At 50.8% G+C, this 23,473-nt stretch overlaps 2 protein-coding genes across 8 annotated transcripts in view; one reads left to right on the top strand and one right to left on the bottom strand.

Annotated features, from left to right (window-relative positions):
- ZNF236 (zinc finger protein 236) overlaps window positions 1-14,438 on the top strand; it is a 105,793-nt gene extending 91,355 nt beyond the window's left edge. For 3 of the 4 annotated variants that reach the window (XM_040478538.1, XM_040478541.1, XM_040478540.1), the window contains 5 exons: window positions 5,405-5,539; window positions 8,019-8,216; window positions 9,029-9,158; window positions 11,046-11,222; window positions 11,916-14,438. In XM_040478538.1, coding sequence (XP_040334472.1) covers window positions 5,405-5,539; window positions 8,019-8,216; window positions 9,029-9,158; window positions 11,046-11,222; window positions 11,916-12,040 — 765 coding nt within the window. In that variant the 3' untranslated portion in view covers window positions 12,041-14,438. The remainder of the gene's footprint in view (window positions 1-5,404; window positions 5,540-8,018; window positions 8,217-9,028; window positions 9,159-11,045; window positions 11,223-11,915) is intronic. The other variant, XM_040478539.1, reaches the window with a different exon arrangement.
- A 6,095-nt stretch (window positions 14,439-20,533) lies between these two features.
- The window catches only part of MBP (myelin basic protein), a 92,728-nt gene continuing 89,788 nt past the window's right edge, over window positions 20,534-23,473 (bottom strand). For all 4 annotated transcript variants that reach the window (XM_040478546.1, XM_040478545.1, XM_040478544.1 and 1 more), the window contains one exon: window positions 20,534-21,881. In XM_040478546.1, coding sequence (XP_040334480.1) covers window positions 21,837-21,881 — 45 coding nt within the window. In that variant the 3' untranslated portion in view covers window positions 20,534-21,836. The remainder of the gene's footprint in view (window positions 21,882-23,473) is intronic.

Here is a 23,473-nt window from a genome sequence, read left to right as displayed (position 1 = left end):
TTTCTAGATGCAGGATGCAGGGAGCCTGATTTCTGGTGAATCGCTGAGTGTTGTTATTTCCTACCCTGATTCTAGCGCGTCCGTCACAGGGCTGGGTTCGGGTTATCCGTGATCTGGGGCGGGCGGGTAGGGAAGGAGGCTGCGCAGAAAGTACCTTTTACGCACTTACTCTGCGAAGAACAGACTGCCGGTCCAGGTCCACGATGCCATAAAGGGCCTTAGTTTATTTGCTCCACCTTTGACTTGCTGCTAAGCTGCCAATTTTATATTCACACGGTGGTAGCTATAAACAGGACCTTGTATCACGGTCGCCATTCAAAGCCTGACCTACGCGTGGTGCTGCCTTGCCCTTGACCGGCTGTGGCCGGTGCTCGGCCTTGGCGACATGACTGCCGTCCTGTTGCATTTCTCTCCAGCCCCCGGGCCGTGTCCCCGTGTGCACTTCTAGCCACGTAGTTCTGGAAGTAGCGTAAGGTAAAAACTATTCAAGGTGCAGATTTTAATGGAATTCAGTGCCTTTGAATAAGTTTTGCGGGGTGGGGTCAGTTTTGATCAGAAAGAGCCAGGGAACCATTTGTTTTTCTGATTATGGGTTTATTTTCTGTTTGTTAAATTAGATCGCTTTGTTTTTTGCAACAGTAGTATTACTGATCTCCAAGAGAAATTCTGTAGTTTTAATTTGGATCTTTCCTGTCAGCTGCCAAACTTGGATTCACAATGATTTAAAACTGAAAATATGAAAAGAAAAACAGAACAAACCTGTCTTAGCTTTAGGAGTGTAATTTTTCTAAGTGTAATGAATTGTTGTACAAATGAAACCATCATTTGCAAGAGGTCAGTGAACATCTATGGAAGTGTCTATAAATATGTAAATTATTAGGATTGATTATGACTATAAAAATGTGACCTGGAAATCAAAGGTATTTGTGAGAAATTAACCGTTCTAGCAGTAAGTGTTGCATACAGGCGAGAGTCACTAAGACGCAAAAGTTGAATGGCTTAATATTAGTCCCTTAAGACTATTCACAACATGTGCTGCTTGAATTCAGTGAGGAAATAAGTGAGAGCAGTGAGAAGGAGCTGCTGTCTGCAGGTGAAAGTCACACAGCACGTGGAAGATCAGGGTCCCCCTAAAGGCACGGAAAGGACACGAGATTGTGAACACGTGAATTACAATTTAAAGAGGCAGTATATTTAAAAAGTAGTACACTTTTTTGAGTGTCATTTTTGTATTTTTCTGTGTCTGTTTATAAAGTCCACAAAAGAAAATGGTTCTCAAAGCAAAAAGAGGTGGTCTTAAGTAGTTTACTTACGTCGTATCGTTAAATAGTTTTTAGCCAAGGGTCGAAGTTGAGTCTGTCGTAGCAGAAGGTTTGGAACGAACACATTTCTGTAAGACCACGATTAATCGTAATTTAAAACTTGCAACTAGCCCAACTAGAGAAGAATATTTTGTGGGGTAAATGATCATTCTGAGACTGAAAAGAATTAGTTTATTTAAAAATGCAATGTGTTGAAGCCAAAGTTAGAATACAGTGATTGACACACACTTGGATTAAGAAGCGACTTTGTAGTTACTCCACTAGGAGAAGTATTAAAAGAAAAATTGGTGAGTTACGAAGATTCCTCTTTCAACTGCAAACCTGAAGTTAGGTTTTCTTTCCAAATGTTGGACTGTTGTTGGTGGGGGTGGGGATCAGGCCCAGGGTGTGTCACCGCTAGGTGGCTAAGTGTGACAGTTTTTTTTGTTTGTTTTTAAAAATTTTTTTTTCATGTTTATTTTTGAGAGAGAGAGAGAGAGAGAGACAGAGATGAACAGGGGAGGAGCAGAGAGAGAGGGAGACACAGAATCCAAAGCAGGCTCCAGGCTCTGAGCTGTCAGCACAGAGCCCGATGAGGGGTTGGAACCCATGAATTGCAAGATCATGACCTGAGCCGAAGTCGGACGCTTAACCGACTGAGCCACCCAGGCGCGCCTAAGTGTGACAGTTTTATAAGGAAATGCAAGCATACGTTTAAAACTCTGTTCAAGAAAGCAGAGTGATTCTTCAGCATTTATTCTGAAAACAAAAAAAAGTAACTGATTCTTGATGGGAATTCTATTTTATATGAATTCTTGTGGGTTTTGGTTTCTTGTTTGTTCGTTTGGTTTTTATTAATTAACTCTGTTAGTACAGACAGAGTTTTTGTACTGGCCCGGTACAAAACAGGAAACTTCGTGGTTAGACATGTAAATGTGGTTTTCCGGGTCTTAATAAGAAGTCAGAATTTGACAGTGCGGTGAAGCGGACACTGACAAGTCTGATTGGAGACTCTCGATGTGAAAAGCAGCCGGTTCTGAAGTAACGGGACTTGTTTTAGCCCGGGCTGCTAATTCCAGCTCCTCTGCTTCCTTCCTGTACGTGTCTCGTCCTGGTCCTGGCTTGTTCTAACTCTCGCGGCATTTTCATTGAGGCGCAGCGTTTATTGTATTTCATTAAGAGTTCTACAGGGAATTGAGGCCATGAGCTGCTACGAATATATTCCTGGTGAGATTAGCACATGGGAATATTAAATTAGGTTGACTTAGAGGGACCTGACAGGGAGTCAGATTTGCCGTCATACCAAGTCTCACCCATCAGTGTGGCAACTCTTGGTAATTTTGCAGCAGTATTTCCCAGACTTGTTTGCAAGTGACAATCCTTGGCTCTTGTCCTGCAGGGTTGATTCAGTAGTAGTGGGTGGGGCTGGAGTCTGGTAGTGGTCCCCTCCCTCCCCGTGACTCTCCTGCAGCCCTCGGACCAGCAGCGTTCAGGTGCTTGCAAAACCCACGTGTGCTTGAGAGCGAGAATTCCTGTAACTTCTAACACAGTGCGAGCCAAATATAGCAAAGAAACACACTGTAAGTAATACTGCAAAGCGAAAATAAATGACTTTCAGATGGCGTCATTTTAGCAGAGTCAGGTCGCTGCATTCATGAGTGTGGCTGATGGTTGAGCATTTATTTTACTAGATGCTTGGTTTTTATATATTAAAAAAAAATTTGAATATTCATTTATTTTTGAGAGCACGCGAGAGAGAGCAGGAGCAGGGAAGGGGCAGAGAGAGAGACACACACCCACAGAATCCGAAGAGGCTCCAGGCTTTGAGCTGTTAGCACAGAGCCCGACATGGGGCTCGAACTCAGAAGCTGCGAAATTGTGACCTGAGCTGAAGTTGGACGCTTAATCGACTGAGCCACCCAGGTGCTCCTGAATGCTTGATTTTTAAATCAGGGTGTATACATTAAGAAGACTAATATTAGCAGTTGAACCACCAACAGTAAGCTAGTAAGTTACGTTGTGTTTGGGGTTCTTTTCATTAAACTTTTTATTTTGAGATAATTATCGACTCGTCGTCAGTTTTAGGAAAGGATACGGGGGGAGCTGGCGCACCTGTGGTATCCCCAGTGGTAGTATCTTGTAAAGCTGCAGGGGTAGTATCACAGGACCTTCCAGCCCACAAGTTCCAGCCCACAAGGTCCCTCACGTTTGATTTCCTGCATCCCCTTCCCCTGACAATTGCTCATCTGTCCCCCGCTTCTGTGATTTTGTCCCTTCAGAACAAAAGGAGTTGCGATTTGTCCTTGAAAACCCTATAGAAGCTGAGTATCTCAGAGGCCTTAGCTTTCTTTGAGAGTATATGGATTTACTGAGCCAACGCTGGTTCTTAGGTGTATCAGAATTTCTGGCCAGCAGTTGCATTTGTCTTTGATGGGTAAAATTACGAAATGTGAATTTATTAATTTTGATTGATGCCATTCCCCCAAATTGGGTGGTTTGGCGAGAGGGCAGGCAGAGCCGGCCGCAGACAAGGCACCACGGTGCAGGAGTCACCAGTACTTGAAGGGAGCCTTATCGAACCATCTTCCCCACCGGAGGGGGATAGCGAGCAGGAATCTCTGTGGATGTAGATCAGAACTTTTCAAAATACGTCCGTGTAAAAAAATTTGATATATGGAGACACCTAAAATATCATTTTGGTTTTTTTTTTGTAAAGGTGCCTGCAGAAAGCAGAGAATCCAAATCAATTTAAGACACTCCTTTTGTCTAGAATCTATGACGACGTCCTTGTAAATTTATGTTCTGCCCCATGTTTCCCTGTGTGCCTTGGGAAGTGTCTTTACACAGGAAGTGGACCTAAAATTCCTTCACTGCCTTCTCAGTCCGTTTTCCACCGCCCACCCCTGCTCAAGTCTCTGCCCCATTGGAGCACAGCTCGTGCAGTGTCCCAAAGACACAAGAACAGCCCTTGTCTTCAGCCGTGGGGGACCTGTGACACGGGCCACGTTCTTTACGACCCAAGTTCTCTTGGAGACTCCTGGCCCCTTCGTGCGTGGGTGTTGGCTCTTGAATCCTTGTGTTTCACGCACACGTTCTGATCACGGGTCGGCCGTGTTGGAGTCTGTGCCGATTCGGCAGCCCGTGCTGTGTGTGTGCGACGTTTGCGTGGCTCCCGCGCTGGCGTGTGCGGTCGGCCCGCCGGGCGCAGTGGGAGGTGTGCTGGAGCAGGGGAGGGCTCAAAGCAGCTGGTGGGCCACAGCAAAATGGAATGTGTGGTGTTTTGGGTTTTTTTTTAAAGTTGATTTTGAGAGAGAGAATGAGCAGGGGAGGAGCAGAGAGAGAGGGAGACACAGAATCCGAAGCAGGTTCCAGGCTCTGAGCTGTCAGCACAGAGCCCCGTGAACCACGAGATCATGACCTGAGCTGAAACCAAGAGTCAGATGCTTAACCAGCTGAGCCACCAGGCACCCCCGAAACGTGTGTTTTTAAGCACGAGTGCTTACGATATATATATATATATTTACAACTTTGTTGAGATATAATGTGTGTGCTGTAGCGTTCACTTGTTCAACTTAAAGGATACAACCTACCGGTCTTTAGTGTGTTTACAGAGTTGCGCACCCACGACCACATCTAGTTTGGGAACATATCATCACCTCAGAAATGTGGCACCGTGAGCAGCTCGTGGTCACCCCCGTGTCACCCCTGCCCACCTCTCGCTGTCTCCCCCGCCCCTGACAAGCACCAGGCGCTCTCCCCTTCTGTGGACGCACCTGTTTGGGACGCGTCACATGAGTGGGTCTGCACCGGCCCCCCCTCACTCAGCGTCTTCTGTTTCCACGGCTCACCCTTCTCGTGGCTGAAAAAAGCGTAGATACACCTCGGTTTACAACCCCTTCTTGGTTGCCATGAACGTTCGTGCATAAGCGTTTTTGTTTCCCTGGGGCAGATACCTGGGACGGAGCTGCCCGGTCACCTGCTGATTCTGTGGTTGTTTCCGAGGGCCTGCCAGCTCATTTTCCACAGTAACGGCTCCCGAAGCCATCTTTTAAATTCTTCCTGAGTTTGATAACGGTACGGCCTCTAACACAGTCTGTCTTCAGCAGGGTCAGCCGTTCCCAGCCTTACTCACGGATCCCTCGCTCTCCGGCCAAGGGGGGGCGGGCTCCCCACAGGTCATCTTAGTGAGCCACACCCCCCAGCCCTCCTCCGCTGCTGGCGAAGACATCACCTACCAGGTACGTCGCTCACACTCAGCCCCAGGTGCTGACACACACGGACCGAGAAGGGCTGGTCCCTCCGGGGGGGGGGGGGGGGCGTCTGCACCCGCGCGGGGATGAGGAGTGGGCACTGCGGGGCAGCCAGTGGTGAGCGGAGGACACTGGTCTCGTCCGGGCCGTGATATGTTGCTTGTTGGGTGGGCTTTCCGTATTGCAGAGTCATGTAGAAACAACTCGTGAGTCTGGTTGTAAATTTATTCCTCTGGCCAACCGATCCGACTTCACTCGGCCATTTACCTGCGTTTAGTTCTTTTCATAGGTTTTCTTGTCAAGCCTTTGCTGATTGTTTTAAGTCTGGTTATACTTTTTCATGCGTCACACCTATATGTGTCTGCATGACCTATTTGTCATTTGACCAGTTTTGTACTTAAAATGCACGTTTTCAGGGTCTAAGATTTAGTGAATGATAGTTCTAAATATACAAGAATCTAAAAGCTCTTTCCTTAAAACTTTTGAAAGTTAAAGTACAGATAATAAATACTGACTGTAAGCAGCATTACATTTTATGCAATTTTAGCAAGTTTTCAAGAAAATTTCTCATTGGCCTTTCAATGGGATGAGGACTCCTTTATTTTTAATTTTTTTTTATTTTTGAAAGAGAGCACAAGTGGGGGAGGGGCAGATGGAGAGAGAGACACAGATTGTGAAGCAGGCTCCAGGTCTGAGCTGTCAGCACAGAGCCCCACGTGGGGCTTGAACTCGTAAAACCATGAGATCATGACCTGAGCCGAAGTCAGATGCTTAAGTGGGCCACTCAGGCGCCCCCCGAGGACTCCTTTGTGTTGAAGAATTGAGACACGGTCAGCCTCATGCAGCTGCATGTCAGCGCGGGTCATGGTAGCCCACTTGTCTCTGGGGCTCTCGGGCTGTGCTGCCCGTGGAGGACGGCCTGGGGAGGCTCCCCATCTGATCTTTCACTTGTGGTCCCAGCGATAGGGCGCCGCCTCGAGTCTTCATGTCTTGTGATGGCGTCCAGTTACCATAGCTACTGGGAAGGACCAGCGGAGGAACAGAGGCACGTCAGCGCCATTAGCTCCCAGGGTCTGTTTCAGGGACTGCACTTTTTGCATCATTTGCTTTAATCGTGTGGTTTGTTTTTGTTTTAATTTTTTTTAATGTTTATTTATTTTTGAGAGAGAGAGAGAGATAGAGCATGAGCAGGGGAGGGGCAGAGAGAGAGGGAGACACAGAATCTGAAACAGGCTCCAGGCTCCGAGCTGTCAGCACAGAGCCCGACGCGGGGCTCGAACTCACAAACCGCGAGATCATGACCTGAGCCGAAGTCGGACGCTCAACCGACTGAGCCACCCAGGCGCTTTGGTCTGATTTATTCCAGGGGTTTTCAGACTTTTTTTGACTCACAACAAATATATTTTATGCGCTGATCTGAATACACAGTGTGTCCTTGTTTCTTTGCTTTGCACACACCGTCACACGTAGAAACGTGTACCCCTAACAGGCACCACAAAGTGACACCTATTTATGGCACGTGACGCAACTGCATCATCTTTGTGCCCCTCATGTTTTCTATTTTGTTTTTTCATTCCATTCTTTTTTTTTTTTATTACGGCACAGATTAATAATATTAGAGCACCTTGTAGAAATCTTTTCTTGTTAGGTGTTTAAATTTTATCCATTTCTGTATATTACAGTATTATGAAAAAGTACTTGATAAACTAGAACAAAAATGTTGAAAAATCCCATCAATTATCTTTATAACTATTTCTGATTTTCTTCCACTAAATTGTCCTATATAAGTTTTCACCTGCAAAACCAAAGTCTTTTTTATAAAAGTGAGTAGTAAACTCCTCTGGCTTTATTTATTCTCCGGGTGCTAATAGCATCCCATTAAAATGATTTGAAAACCTAATTCGTTGTGGTTAAAGTTTGGAGAAAATGCTCTCATCCAATCAAAAGCTAAAAACACCTTCTACTAAGTATTGTTTATATTGCACTTTGCTGACAAACATCTTCAGCCAAGGCAGCAGCATTGTGGGGGCAGTGTCCTTTATACTTGTCTCTGCTAAAACTACTATCACGAATAGCATTTCCTGAGTACGTGCTGTAAGCCAGGTGTTATTCTCAGGACCTTTCATGGGTTACCTCATCGAGCCGTCACCAGCCCTGATAGTTATGGTTGACCAGATGAGGAAGCCAGGGACAGGGTGGAGAAGGTCTCTCCAGAGCAGCCGGGACGTCAGTTGGGAGCCGAATTTGCACCTGGGAGTTCACGTGTGCGGAACCCCGTTCCGTTCTCTAAACTCTGCCCCGAGTGCGAGAGCGGGCCGGTCAGATAGGATGCCTGGGTCCCCGCCGCCCCCCCTAGGGTGACAGACGACACTCGGGGCTGAGTGTGCCTGTGTCGGAGGGTGCCTCTGTCGCTCTGCTGCAAGCCGCAGCCGTGGAGTAACGCCCGGGCTTTCCGGCCCCACGGCAGGTCACTGACGTCTCTGCCAGCCTGGCCCAGGGCGGGCCGCCCGAGAAGGAGGCCCGGCTGCACCAGTGCGTGGAGTGTGGCCGCGGCTTCGCGTCGGCCGCCATGCTGCTGCAGCACAGCAAGGAGGTGCACGGCCGGGAGCGCATCCACGTGTGTCCCGTGTGCAGGAAGGCCTTCAAGCGCGCCACTCACCTCAAGGTAGGCTCCCCCGCGGCCCGGCCGCCGTCCCCCAGCACTGCCACCCCCTCCGAGGGTGACCGACGCGATTCGGCGGAAGTCCTGAATCTCACCGGTGGAAAGAAAAGGGTAACAAATGTGTCGAAGGCACCCGGGAATTCTCTGGAAGAGCTCCCGGAGGCCAGAGCTGGAACAGTTGCAGCAAGAAAAGGTATAAGGTAGCATTGGGTTATAACCCACGGCGCACGATAAATCCCCGCGAGTCCTCGCGGAGGTAAATGTGCTTGGAGAAGTTAATGGCCAGGAAGAGGAGACAAACCCAAGCAATTTGTGTGGACACCGCCCTCGGGGCGTCCCCTCCTCCTTCCTTCTTCCCCAGGGCACACGAGGATGCGCAAAAAGCAGTTAAGTGTGCCTGGGAGGGGCTGACAGGTGAGACGTCAGCCACGTGGTGCAGCTTGTCCACGGTCACGGAGCAGGCTGTGCACCCCTGATAGTCTGGGACCGCGACACCTCCTTACCCCTTAAGCCCAGAGCCACGGTCCCGTCACGGGAAACATTTCAGACGGTTCTCAGTTGACGAACATCCTGCAGAATAGCTGAGCGGTGCTCCTAAAAACCGTCAAGGTCACGGGCAACGAGGGAGGGCAGAGGCCCTGGAGAGCCGCACAGCTGGTGCCCGCGGGCGGCGGGGTCGGCCTGCTGTGTCCGACCTGCGGGGCGGGGCCCCGGGTGGGCCGTGCCGCGGACGTGATCCCGTGGCCGTGTTGCCTTTCCTGTCACAGGTCTGTGGTCCCGGCGTGACCTCAGGTGTCTTGTGTGGTCGTTAACAGGAGCACATGCAGACGCACCAAGCCGGCCCTTCCCTCAGCTCCCAGAAGCCCAGAGTGTTCAAGTGTGACACCTGTGAGAAGGCGTTCGCCAAGCCCAGCCAGCTGGAGCGGCACAGCCGTATCCACACAGGTAACCGGGCCGCGCCGTCGGGCTGGGTGCCGGGCGCTGGGGCGCCGCCGAGGAAATGGGATCGCGGCGCACGTGCCCTGTGGAGCTGGGCCTGCACGCTGCCGTCGGTCCCTTGGCCCGCTGGCTTCCGCAGGCCACAGAGTTTGTGGTTTCCTGGGCGACCACAGAACTCGGGACGCATGAGGCGCCGGCTGCTGCGTCCTCTGGGGCTGGGCCCGCATTCGGGGGCGTTCCTTCCCTTCCCCTACATCCTCAGGCTTCTCTGTGTGGACGTCCTGTCCCCACCTGAGCCTGCTCGGGTCTGTCCCTGCCTCTCCCGCGCCGTGACGCGCCACCCGCCCTGATCCGGCCCGGCGGCCTCCGCCTCAGCGCCTTCCCTGCTCCGCCGAGGCCTGGTCTGCCTCCGCGCCGTCCGGGTGGAGACCCTGGGGGGCAGGCGGACGTGGCCGTCTCGTGCCCTCTGAGGACCTGCAGCTGCGCCTGCTGTCCGGTGACTGGCACTACTGTGCGCGACCTGTGCTGGCCTCCAGGTCTCCCTCCGCCCGGCCTCCTCTGACTCCTCTTCAGGTGTCAGCCCGGACACCACCCCCCACGAGGCCTCTGCACCCTTCGGTGCCCCTGGCCAGCCCCGTCTGCGCCCCTCCCGGCCCCGGGCTCTGGTGTCCTTGGGGATGTCCCCGGTGGTCCGCACAGGCCGGCACTCGGCAGTGTGGGAGTGAAAAACAGCGAGGCCGTACCTGCTCGTGTATTTACGCGCTAAGGGGCTTTCCCAACGAGCCGGGTGCGTACGGAGGTGTGGAGAGCCCGCTGCTGGCACGTCGCCCTGTGCGCTGCGTGCCGCTTTCCGGGACCGCCCCCTTCCCGCGGGCGCTCCGTCTGCAAACCAGCGGAGAGCCCCGTGCAGCCTCCGGTCCCTGCGGCGGCCGCCTCTGCTCTGGCAGGGTGTGTGTGGGCCCACAGGGACGATCCCCCTCTGGGTCCCCCGAGTCCGCTCCAGTGGCGGAAATGACGTCTGTGATACCGTTCTCTCTGTGTGAGGGAGCACCGTCACAGGTACGACGTCCTCGCATGCAGAGTCCCGGGGATTACGGCAGGACAGCGTCGGAGCCCTTTCACGGCTCTGCCTGGCACCGGTGAGCCGTGGTTGAGACCTTCTGTGTCTCGGCCACTGGGTAGCAGGGACAGACTTAGAGCGACACCCTGGGAGCAGAGCAGGTGATCTCTGAGCCACTACGCGGTGCTTCCTGCTGACACGTGGTCCAGGAAGGCTGCGCCGGGAGAGCGGACAGACCCCTGACCAGGAGGCAGCCGTGCAGAGTCCACGGGAAAGAACCTTGTAGGCCCAGAGGAAGGGGTCGTGCCCTGGGGGCTTGGCGGTGGCCCGGCGTGTGGGGCAGGGGCAGGGACGGTGAGGGGCAGGGCTGCGGCCGGAGCGGGCACTGGAGACGAACCCACTGCCAGACAGGCTTGTGGCAGGAGGCCAACATGGAAGCTTTGCCTTCAGTTTTCAGTTTCTACATTAACTCAAAAGCAGCTAAAATGACATTTGAGAAAATGCTAGATAAACTATCCTTTTAATTGAGTGGCTTTGATGTTCTCCGTACTTAATGTTTTCTTGCCTTACTGCCTAAGGTGTATTAGCAACATTTTGTGTAAGCCACGGGTGCTCTACTTTTATTTCCGGATGCTTCTAGGAGTTGCAGTAGCTTTTGATTCAGGTTTTAGTTTGGGTCTCGCTGTGGGGTACATTCACACTAGCACTCTGTGTAGACTGCTCAGGACGCTTTCCCTGTGTGTGCCCTCGGGCGCGGCGTCACGGGGGGCGGAGGGGGGCGCTCACGTGTGCGCAGCGTCCAGGAGGGCGCTTACGTGTGTGCGTCCCCCCAGGGGAACGGCCGTTCCACTGCACGCTCTGCGAGAAGGCCTTTAACCAGAAGAGCGCGCTGCAGGTGCACATGAAGAAGCACACGGGCGAGAGGCCCTACAAGTGTGACTACTGCGTCATGGGCTTCACCCAGAAGAGCAACATGAAGCTGCACATGAAGCGGGCACACAGCTACACCGGTAAGGCCCGCCCCCGCCTGCTACGGCCCGTCACCCCCCCTCCCCCCGCTGTGCCCCCTGCCCCCCACCCCCCCCCCCCACGGCCCGTCTCCCCCCTGCCCCCTGCCCCTCCACCACGGTCCGTCTCCCTCCTGGTCCTTGGTGGCCCGCACAGCACCTGGCTTTGCCAGGGAGGCAAGGGGAGCACATGGCCTCGCCGCCGCCACCGTGGACACTGCTAGCTGGGCGGGAGGCCCGAGCTGGAAACGTGCAGGCGGCTCGTGCTTCTGTGTCTCGGGATCATGGTTGTTCAGGACAGCGGGGTCCGGGAGCCAGCGGGACGGGCCTTCACCTGGGGTGGGGCATCCAGAGAGGGAGCCTTTGTTGTCACGCAAACATTCTGTGCTCCTCCTCCTGTGAGGAGGCCATGCCCGCCGTATTGGTGGGATTCATGATTGATCGCTCACCACGGCCCGCGTTGACGTAATCGTCCGGCAGCGAGTGTGCACGGCAAGGGCCGTTCATTCACATTCCAAGAGCGGAGGTTGTCACCCCCATGATTATTTAAGCCGCAGCTCAAATGATTTTTCCAGTGGGACGGAAAGCAAACCAATTTAGAGATCTCTGGTCTCTGTTTAATCGTCTCTGTGTAAAGGTGAGTAGCCGTGTGCCGCTGGCCCAGCCCCCGCCTGCTCTTTCCCGTCTGTGCTGCAGGAAGCGTGCAGGAGCCCGTGGCCCCGCAGGAGCCCGGAGCGGAGGAGCTGAGCCGCACCCTCCAGCTGGAAGACGTGGTGCAGGAGGCCGCGAGCGAGTGGCAGGCCTTGGCCGGCGTGTTCTGACGCACCCGTCCCCGCCTGGAGGGCCGTCCCTCGCGTCGCGTGTCGCGGAAGAACAGAGCGCTTGGAGTGTCCGTGTTGAAGCTCCAAGTGTCAAGGATGTTACCACCGCGGTGTTTCAGTTATAAAATTATCTAAGAATCATTGTCTTTCAGAGACTGAGAGGAAAAAACCGGGGATGGTGTGAACGCGGTGCCGTCATTTGTCTACGAATCATTGAGCTCAGGTACTACGATAGGTAGTTTCCCCCTCTACTCGGCGGCCAGTGCATCTAGTTAAACAGAACTTAACTGGATCTCACTGTCCTCGTGGTGTGACGTCTTTGTATTGGCAAAGACGAAAGTTACCATGGAAAAAGTAAGATAGTTTCCTTCATGCTTTCTGTCGTAAGAAGCAGAGCTTATAAAACACACATAAAATAGGTGCATGAAGTTCGAAAAATGTCAGAACACACAGGGAAGTTTTTTTCCATTTCTTTTCCTCTGTGCGTTTCGAAGTTAGAAATGGACTGTTTTTGGTCTACCGTAAGTTAATCTAACTAGTTCCTTGAGAGCCGGCTGGACCAGTTCTCTCCGCATTACGTTTGTCTAATCATTAGCTACAGGAACACAGCATCGGGGCAGAAACCTGGGGGGCTGTAAACCCGACGCCGAGAAGGATTAAACCGTCCTCACGGGAGGGGCCGCACTTGCTTCTTTAGTCGACATCCAGGTACGCGGGTTAGACGGTTGCAGAAAGCACAAGCCATACGTCACAAGCAGGGAAGGGCAGAGCTGGCTCCCGGGAGTGAGGGCGCCGTGGCCCTGCCCACCCCGACGCCTGAGAGGTGCGTTTGTAGATTAAAGGTAAGGACCGTACGAGCCCCGTGACTTTCTCTTCACGCATAAGCAGGTGTATTTTTTATTTCAGGGAATTCTTTACTATCATCAATGGTGCCACATTGAACACGTCCCAAACCAAATCCCACCCCGTGCGGGGGGCAGTGTGCGTTGCTCCTACAGCATTCCAAAGATGGAAAGTTCTTTACTTCATGTGAATTTCTCCTTCAAAGTTATTTATATGTTCTATATATAAATACATATGTACATACGCAGATATATGGGCCTCTGTGTGGCTGAACAGTATATTTTGTAAATAGAAGCTCTAGTCCCCAGATTCCAGAGAGAGCGTCAGAGTTTTTAGCTCCCTGCGAGCACTTCAGATCAGTATTGTATTTGTTATATTCACAAATGGGTATCTTTTCATTGTAACATAAAGGTGGGGTTGCTTTGCTTTTGGTTTTTTCTTCCTGAAAAATAATTGCTTTTATTTTCTCTCATTGCCTCCCTGGTTTCAGAAGAGAGCAGTTTTATTATAAATATTGTATGGACTTTGTATATTAAGAGACGGGCTCATTTCAGATTCCTGAAGAAAGAGACATTCTCACTGTTATTTTTTCAAAGGGCATCTTTTGATTTTTTGTTGTTGTTGTTGTTCACTTTGGGCATATGTATATAAGTAATATTGATGGTGATATAAAAACTTTTGTTATGTGAAAATATTTAAGTCAGAAAACTGTTAAATAATATTACTTTTTTTTCAAACTGCTTTGTGTATTGTATATTTTTTTAAGGAAAAAAAAAAAGCCTTATTTGACTTATTCTTGTGATACTGGACTTCTATATCCTGAGGTTCTCCTTGAATGTCATTGTGTACCGGCAGCAGTCCATATATTCAGAATAATTGTAATTGTGCCAGAGTTTTAAAGATTCTGCTTTTAATGCACTTTTCTTTTATAATTTTGTATTAAAATATTTTAGAAATGTTGATTAATTTTGGTGAACAGAGATCTCCAAAGTTTGAAATTATTGCATTTAAAAAATTTTGTTCTCGCTAGGCTATTTATTTTGGTTGTAGCATTAAATGTCATCTCTCAGGACAGTGTCTAAAAGGGTTTGATTCCTACTTGTACAGAAAGCGTAGTTCAGTGAACTGTATTGGTGAATTGCCTGTTTACGTAAGGCCTTACCAGGTGAATCTAAAGCCTACTTTTATTTTCGTCAAAGAAAACGAGGAACAATCTATCAGTAATTCATTTTGTGAGTTTTCTCGATTTATTAACTCAGCAGGCAAACACAAGGCATTAATATATTATTTTTATTTACTTCCTAGTTATAAAAGCTGCTTCTTTGCAAAACATTCCTTGAAAATATAAGGTTTTGTAAAGACATAATTTCACTTGAACCTTTGGTGGAGTACAGGTTGATCTTTATATTTTACTGGTTAATAAATGTCTTCTGACAAGAGATTTCTAGCCTCCTGCATAACCAGGGTTTTGAGAACAGATAACTGTATTTTTAGAAATACCTCCTCATAGCGTACCTGCTTTGGAATAACAATAAATAAAAAATGAAGTTAGGAAGTGTGATTAATTTTTTTCTTTTAAAGTATTTAATACGTAATAGTTTGGCACATGAATTAATTTCAAGTTCAGATCATTTTTAACAGAGCAGAACTTTAGCGATCTTTCCTTTCCCCTCTGTGAAGGCCAGACGACGAGGACTTAACCCCCTGGAAGGTCCCTCTGAGGGGCTCCAGACCTCACAAATCAGGATGTGGGTCCGTGACAGGCGCACCATCCATGTGAGCTATGAATGTCCCTCCTGTTGTCCGTTGTCTTCATGATTGGCCACCTTAGACAATCCCCTGGTCACTTGGGTCCCTCTGGAAAGTGCGTGACTGTCCTGAACCCACTCTGGTGGTGAGGGGAGGGTCCGGGAGCACTCACGTGAGCCTAGAGGGTGACCTGCCTTTGCACAGACACTGAGAACCAGGGGATGCTTCCTGGGGCGGGCGGGCAGGCAGCCAGGGTGTGGCGGGCGTAGGGTCCTGTCCCCTGGAGGACACAAGGGTGGTCCTGTTTTCCCAGAACAATAGAGTAAAATAAAAACATCTCTTCAGAAATGTAAACCGAAGTGTCCCTACCCTAGGCCCTCCTCTGTGGGTCCCCCAGTGCTTGCACGGGTCGGGGGGCGGGGGGGCAGACCCCACAAGGGACTGGGGGAGACGCCTGCCTGGCTGTTCGGTGCAGACCCGACCCCCCGCCGCCCAACGCGGATGGGACGGGACCGTCTGTCCTAACGAGGAATTCCCACTGACTGCCCCTCGGGTTTCTGTTCCGAGCAAGTGCGACATTGAATGGGGCAGCGACTCTAGTTTGATATCCTGTGCTCCCTGCCCCATTGCCTGTAAGGGAATGTGAGCTTGGCCTCCACGATTATACCCAGTTCTCCCATCTCCTCTGAACCTCCCGTGGAGCATTTATGTGCCAGAAATGCTTGCACTGGTACAGGTACAAGGTTTTCTTAGAAGTGTGAGTAGGTTTCTGTTCTTCGCAGACAAATATCTGTAACTCGTGAAGGTGCACACTTTTGACATTAAATGATCACTCAGATTTCTGTAAGTAACACCTTTGAAAAAAGATAGGTAAGATACGTAGGTCTGCTTTCTGGGTGTTCTTCTTAGAGACTTCTCATGCCTGCTTTTTTGTCTTTTTTTTTTTTTTTTCCCAGAAGTTTATTTCAAAATCATTATTGTGTCCCCACCACCACCACCAAAAAAATAATAATCCAAGGGTTGGTCATCGCTAATGTATTCTTTTTCTCAAATCTATGTAAAGTGAGGCAAAGATGAAATTATATAATTGGCGCTTTGTAGTAATCTAGGTTTTTTTTTTCTCTTTTTGCCACTGAATCCCTATTCATGCAACGTAGGGGTTTGGCTTTTTAGAACAGAATTTCAAAGGTGTTGACATCCGGGGCCTCTAGATCTTTGCCTTATCCTAATGAAAATCAGGTTTTTAAAACCTGCTTTCGTTTTCACTGTTTAAAAAGTGGAGCCAACCCGCCATGTCTGCGCATCTCTGGTAAAGACGTTTTCTTCGCCTTGGTAAGTTTTGTAAGTCAAGTTTCTCTTGGTCACTGTTGACCTCATCTGAATGGACTGCCCTTCCTGAGGGATGTGCGCGTGTGTTGCACACACACATACACACACACACACACACACACAGATGAGCTCACACTCCCTGTCATACCCCTGCCCTTCACATAGAGGTGCTATGGTAGGTTCTCATGGATGATGAATAAACTATTTGAAGCACTAAAAATCATAAAGATTACGTGGCAGGAGCAATAGGCAGTAACCTTAAGAAATTTTGCTATTTAATCTTTTTTACATGTAATGCTTTACAACATGAAGACTTTTGTATTAAATCAAGGTTTGTGATCTATTTGACAAATCCTACAATGACATTGTGATTCACTCTTGATTCACCAGTAAAGAAAAATAAATTTTTTTTTTTATTTACAGAAGAATTTTTTTTCTACCCTTCAAAATTGTCCCATGGTCTATTTATATATTGGATAATATTTATTTAATCCAATTTTGTATTAGAAATGGATAGTTCTGCCAAAAGCCACTGTGCTGGCTTTAAGAAGAATAAAAATAGTTCTGGTATTATTTTAAAGCTCCTGTATATTTACATTTTTTGGGTTCGGGGTGAGTTACGACTGTTTTAAAGATGGATGTTTTCTGTAGGTAGCGTTTTCAGCAAGGGTTAACCCAACACAGCGACGCTGGATTTGCAATGAATCGAGATCCATGGGGTTTGAAGAGTGTGAACGGGTCTTCTTTTCTGTCCTTGAGGATAACTGTTCGTTTTCTCTCTCTCACAAGGTATTTGGGAGTAACAACAAGGAAATGAAATGCCATCACGGTATCACTGTGTCTGTTCGTGAGCTGTGTGGGGTGTTAGACTTCCTCAGAAACACCAGTGGAGTTCGTTTATATTATAGCATCTAATCCTCTATTTAAAGATCTATTTCCAGGGGCGTCTGGCTGGCTCAGTCGGTTAGTTGTCCTACTCTTGGTTTTGGCTCAGGTCGTGATCTCACGGCTTCGTGAGTTCGAGCCCCTGCTTGGGATTCTCTCTTTGTCTCTCTCTCTCTCTGCTTCTCTCCCGCTCAGCGGTCTCTGTTTACCTTAAAATAAGTAAATAAACTTTAAATAAGTAAAGATATATTTGCAGACTTTTAGAAGTTGGAGGTTTATGAAGTCCTTGTCCTGTTGAGACGACAAACTGGGGGCATCCCTGTGCACCTTGTTCCTAGCACAGAGTGGAGGGAGGCTCCATACCTTGTGGGACTGAACTACCTAAAATGATTTTGGGTTTCCTTTCCTGGACTTATATCAGAGGGAATGGTGAGAAATTGACAATTCTTGTTTGTCGGAGGAATATTGCTCTAACAGGTTTTAAAATGTGATGGGTGGGGGGAAGGGACTTTAAAAAAATTTTTTTTTTCAACATTTATTTATTTTTGGGACAGAGAGAGACAGAGCATGAACGGGGGAGGGGCAGAGAGAGAGGGAGACACAGAATCGGAAACAGGCTCCAGGCTCTGAGCCATCAGCCCAGAGCCCGACGCGGGGCTCGAACTCACGGACCGCGAGATCGTGACCTGGCTGAAGTCGGACGCTTAACCGACTGCGCCACCCAGGCGCCCCAAGGGAAGGGACTTTTTAGAAAGAAATCCCAGATTCTGGAAGATATGCTCTCTTCCAGAGAGACAACAGTGGTTGTCTCCGTTTAAAACGCTTCTCCAGATGCATTTTCCCGGGCCGCTTGGCTCTCTGATGATGTAAGAGTCTTTGTGTCCAAACACAAAGGCATGAGTTCACAAAGCTTCCTGTGCGCCAGCAAAGCTGAGGGGCAGGGTGACTTGGGACCTCTGGTCAACCGGTCCTGGGGCTGATGGCTGACCGTGTCGTCAGGACACTCAGTTAACTTCTCAGGGCCTGTCCCCTCACCTATAAAGTTAGTTGTTCTCAGTTAATGAGCCGTCATGGGTGGGAGGCCACGGTCCGCAGGTGCCTCGTTCCTGGGCGTCCTGGGACACAGTGCTCTCTGCCTTTGACCCAGGATCTTTCCGAGGCTGTTCGTGTAGGACGCGGACTCTGGAGCTGGGGAATCTTCAGAGCAGAGCCATGCTTGTTTCCTGACCGGTCTAATCAAGACGTGTCTTCCTCTGGGGCCAGGTCAGGCCAGCTAGCTGCCTTGTATAAAAGCCCCAGGTTCCCTAAGCCCGGGCTCCTCTCCTGCACCACGGTGCCCTGTGCATTTGGGCATCACCTGGCCCACTTTGGGTCGCCCTGTGGGAGTCGGGCGTGGGAATATCTGCACAGAGGCTGATGCCCTGCTTCCCCCGGTGCTGTGACCGATCACCCCCTTTCTTTCTGACCCAGGAGCCCTCTGCCAGCACCCAGGAAACTGGCGTCTTGTGAGAAGTTCAGATGCATCGCGGCTGCCGGTGCTACGTCGTCCGATCGCTCGGGAGGCCATGAAATGTCCCTGGCTCGGCTTGCTCTCTGAATGGGAATTTTTATTACAAACGTCAGTGGCCAATTTACCCCACACCATCCACGATGCTGTCCCCATCACCGAGAAGCTGTTATTGTCACGTAGCACCTTTGAGGTATTGGCTCTTTTTAGTCCTTCAGGAAGAAGTGAAATGTGGAAACTGTCTACGCCCACACACACTGCTTCACACTCTCTACCGACAAACACGTTTCCCTGATTCCATTATCCTGGATCAATCAAGAGACACGGTCCTATGCCGCCACTCTAGTATCAGAACCAAGTTACCCTGGTAACCACACTCCCTGGGAAGACGGTCCTATGACTCAGGCAGAGCAGCTCATCTTGACGTGAGGTCCGCCAGTTTCTTGGTGGCTCTGTGCCAAGTGGGACAATAGCTGGCCACCTGCCCCGGGGCGCTCTTCACGTCACCCTTTTCCTGCTTCCCTTGGGGTGATCTTTCTCAGGTTTAATGACCCACCATCTTTTTTTTTTTTTTTTTAATGTTTATTTCTGAGACAGAGACAGAGCAAGGGTGGGGGAGGGGGAGAGAGAGGGAGACACAGAATCTGAAGCAGGGTCCAGGCTCCGAGCTGTCGGCCCAGAGCCCGACGTGGGGCTCGAACTCACGAACTGTGAGATCATGACCTGAGCCAAAGTCGGACGCTCACCCGACTGAGCCACCCAGGCGCCCCATAATGACCGGCCGTCTTTAGCCCTTCTGTGTAACCCTGCATTTCTGAAGCGGTTTCAAACTTCCATACGAGTTACAGGAAGGGCACGGACAGTACTGCCCTCACACCAACAGAGGGCTTCAGGCTCCCACCTACCCTGACCTTCGGGTCAGAACTGCACCCCCTCTGGCCGTGGCTCCCATCACGGCGACATTTCTGAAAACCGGGCCGGTCATGCAGGAGGCAGTCCCCCACTTTCTCCCCCAGCGTTTCTTCGTGACACACCTTTGGTCAAGACATCACAGACGTGATGCTGTGTTCTCGTGCGGCTTTTTAAAACTTACTTATTTTGAGAGAGGACGGGAGCACGGGGCGGGCAGAGAGAGGGAGAGAGAATCCCAAGCAGGCTCAGTACTGTCAGCACTGAGTCTGACACGGGCTTGAACTCAGGAACCCTGAGTCAAACACTTAACCAACGGAGCCACACAGGCACCCCCTTATATTTTTTTAGTTTCAAAAACCTGTATTACATGTCTGTTAAGATACCCCTGAAAGAACACTATTTTCACAACGTGTCTATCTGTGCATGAGTTTCACAATTCGTCAGTCTGAGGGTTGGGCCCAGAGGTGGAGAGGAGAGGGGTCGGTCCCGGCCGAGCAGGGCGGCTTCCCCGTCCGTTCTTGGGGAGATTCGCACGACACCGGGCCTGGGGCCCCTGGAGAAGGGCTCCCACAAGCATCCCAGAGTTGGGGGGCTTCCCTCGCTAACCCGCAGGCGTGCACGGTTTCTCATGTCTGAGGCACTCCAGGGAGTCCGGGATTTTAGTTAAAAGCAAAACAAAACAAGTGAAAACTTTGGTTTATCTTTTGGAAACAGAACTTCTGTAACCCACAGCAGCTAACACACAAAATTTCCCAAACCCCTTATGGTTGTTGAGGTCTCCGTGTGGCAAGAAGTAATTTCTCAGAGTTTCTTCAGCTCACGTTAACAGGTGTGCACTCTGGTAAAACAACAAAGTGTAAATATACTTCAACAGGCTGTTCAGGGACAAATTGAAAATTCTTTGCCTTGTGAGTGAGCAAACCAGTGCCCTAACCATGACCTGTGTTCCACTTTCTCTTAACGGAAAGCCGTCCAGTGATAACGCACTGACCGGCGGCTCAGCCCCTGCTCAGGAAGCACTCTCACACATCGCCTCCGAGACGCGACTTTTGCTCTGTTTGGCTCGCGGTCCACAGACCAGAATAAAGATAAAGTAAGACACCCGTACAAATATCATTAAAAGTTTATTATTTTATTTCAATATTCAAGAACAGTGTGTACTTTCCATGAGACCCCCCCATCACAGCGCACGCTGACGGGGTGTGTAGCCACGAAGAGAGATCACTCGGTCAGCAGTCGGCTCAAAGATGTCGAGTGTGTGTGTGTTGAGCAATTTGGAGGTTCTGTTTCTGGAATTTTGTACCTTTTTTCTTCCCCCCCCCCCACCCTCTCATCATTGAGGCTAGGTATTAATAGACGCTACATTAAACCCACACCGAGCAGGAATTAGGACAGGATTATGCTCACTACTCCTCATCTGGGTTCTAAGGGGGCGGGGGTGCCGGTGTGGGGCTCTTTGGAAGGCCTGTGAGAGATACGCTAAAATCAAAAGGTGGGGTCAGTATGTTAGGAGGGGCGCACAGGAAAGGTCAGCTCGCGTTAGAAGAGACACAGCTCAGAGGAGTCCCCCTCTCTACTCGCACGTCCAGGTCAGCGATTCGGGAAGAGAACCCTCCGAAGCCTACCGACTACGCACGTCTGTGTCTGGGAGGGACGCTACCCGTCCTCCCAGGGTTAGTGTCTGCTGTGTGCCGTGCCGTGGTAAGCATACCGCCGGTCACCTCCCGCAGTGACCAGGGTGACGCCGTGAGGCCACCCAGAAAACTCCTCCAGTCCCGCTGAGACCCTCCTGCTGGGCTCTGGGGGGAAACAGGCGGCTCGCGGGGGCCGCTCCGGCTCCCGCCGCGCCATCACCTAATGTCCAAGAAGACCCTGTTTCCTGTTGGGGCCGCAGCCCAGCCCAGGTTTGCCTCCCTGTTCCCCTCTCCGCCACGCCTGAATTCTGCCAGCCGGCCGTGGTGGGCAGCCGCCCCCGCAGGCGCCCCCTCTGCGCCCACCACATGGGACTCTCCACAGCTGCCCGCCCGCACTTCACATACCGAAGCCCCCTGTGCCGCTCCCGACTGCCTAACCCTGGAGGGAGAGTGAGTGTGTGTTAGGAGGTGAGCAAGGGCAGGGGAAGAAACCAAAGGAAGCTCGGATCAACAGTCCTCACCGCCCCGCACGTGTCTCTGTGTCCACAGCAGCGTCGCCACGGCAGTGCCCGGGAAGCCGAGGGATGCTGAGTCAGCAAAGCGAGTCCGAGGACGGAGGGTGAACTTGGAGGCGCGCCGTGCACCTGCACCACAGTGCGGCGGGGCCGCGTCGCAGGGGGATGAGAGTCCCAGGGCGTTTATCTTCAAACTCAGAGTCGCCGTTTAATTTTCTGTCTGCGTTTTCTCCATTTAGCTGATGGCCAGAAATTGCCAGTAGGATGCGGCGTGCCTGCCCCTACTGTGTGCACAACTCAACGGGCATTAGGCAAGGGGGGTTTGCTACAAGTAGGTAATTTATGTGAACAGTATTAAAATCTTAAGGCAGTTATATTAAGAAGCTGAGGACGGGATTCTATAACAACAACGAGGCGGGGCTTCAGCGTCTAGCCATGGGTGATCCGGAACGACTGTCTCTTCCTCCCTGAGAAAAGGAAACACGCAGTTAGGTGGCTCTTACGGGCAGCCTCGGGCATGCGTCCCGCTTGGGTGGAAGCCGGGTCACAAACCAGCCGATGCGGGTGCTAATGCGATTCTCAAGCGGGTAAGATTCTCAAGTGCCAAGTGCGATTCTCTTACACGGGGTAAACTCACTTGACCTCCTGCCCAGGACACAGAGAGCCGGTGCCTCGTGGAACGCTGCACTTCTGGGGGTGGAAAGCTCACCCACCCTGTTCCCGTGCACTGACTGAGCCCTGTTTGTCCCAGCTGCACCGACTGAGCCCTGGTTGTCTGCAGCTAGAGATTCTGGGGTAATTGAGGCAGGTGTCTGCAAACAATAGGGACAGCTTCATCTTGGAAGAGATTTCAGTCCCGTGATCACACCTGCCGCTGTGGCCACCAGGCAAGGGCCAGACCCTGCAAAGTCACCCCCAGGAACAGTCCTGTTTGCGCTCTGCCCCGCCTCACCCATAAAACCAGCTGCCCAGAGGGGTCGTCCATAGACTCGGACATCAAGGTCTTAAAACCACGAGTGGACGTATTTTCCGGACGAACGAAAACCCGAATTGGCGATCGCCGAGGTGGCACACAGCTGTGCAGAGACCAGTGGCGGAGAGGGGGCTCGGTTGAGGCATCAGCTCCCCAGGAGACGGGGCCATTTGTGGGTCCAGATGCCACTTAGACGGACCCGGGGGAAATGTCCCTTTCTTGGCATTCACAATTTTATTCAAGGTTTAGGCTCTTTCTCCTTGGATTCCCCTTTCCTTCTTGGATTATGAACGAACAATTAAGTCACCTCTCAAAGATTTCCTTGAGACTGTGAGCCCCCAGAAAGCAAGATATACATGAAACATGCTATTTGCCCAATGACACGTGCACTGAGCCCACCCTGACCTGTTCTAATCACACGCTTGCCACGTTGCCCGACAATATCAATAATGGGAGCGCTAAAGCCAAAAACGCCTTATCAACAGCACAGTCAACAGAGTGAGGTGACGGTTCTGATTTGTCAGGGTTTTACGTTTCAACTCACTTGTGGGATTTTATGTTCAGAAGTGAAAACGTTTATGGAATTCTAGCCTCTGAAGTATCTGAAGGCGTCACCGGAGGGGGCCTTTCTCCTACACCTGAGCCGGGTCCTAGGGGCCAGCCCCCCACCCGTGTGCCTGGCTTGCCTTTGACCACCGGCCCTCAGCGCTGCCCTCGGGAGGAGGCAGAACTAGTGTGCACTGGCTTCACCGTTCCCTAAATTCCCAAGAAACCCACCTGCGGGCGTCCCTGTACAGTGTCATTTATTCCCGAAAAGCAGCAGAACCACTGCTCTGTAGAGCAAAGCCCGTGTGTGCTGAGATGGACCAAGTTCCCCACACCCCTCGCAAGACACCTGGCCTGAGGCCCCGTCTTCACTTCCTGATGGCTCCTTCTGAGATGGAGACAACGGTGGACATTTGGTTTTGTTTCCTATTGTTGTACCTGCAGCTTACGGAGTGTCTCCCGTGAGCAAAATCCATTACATCTGTTTCCTCTGAGGCAAGAGAAAGCCGACCCCGGAGGCAGGGATTCTCAGCTTCCCCG

Source organism: Herpailurus yagouaroundi, unplaced genomic scaffold (assembly GCF_014898765.1).
Source record: "Herpailurus yagouaroundi ecotype Mexico unplaced genomic scaffold, PumYag 142, whole genome shotgun sequence".
Lineage (NCBI taxonomy): Eukaryota > Metazoa > Chordata > Mammalia > Carnivora > Felidae > Herpailurus > Herpailurus yagouaroundi.
The sequence above is the reverse complement of the archived record's forward strand: the minus strand, read 5'-3'. Positions and strand labels throughout refer to the sequence as shown.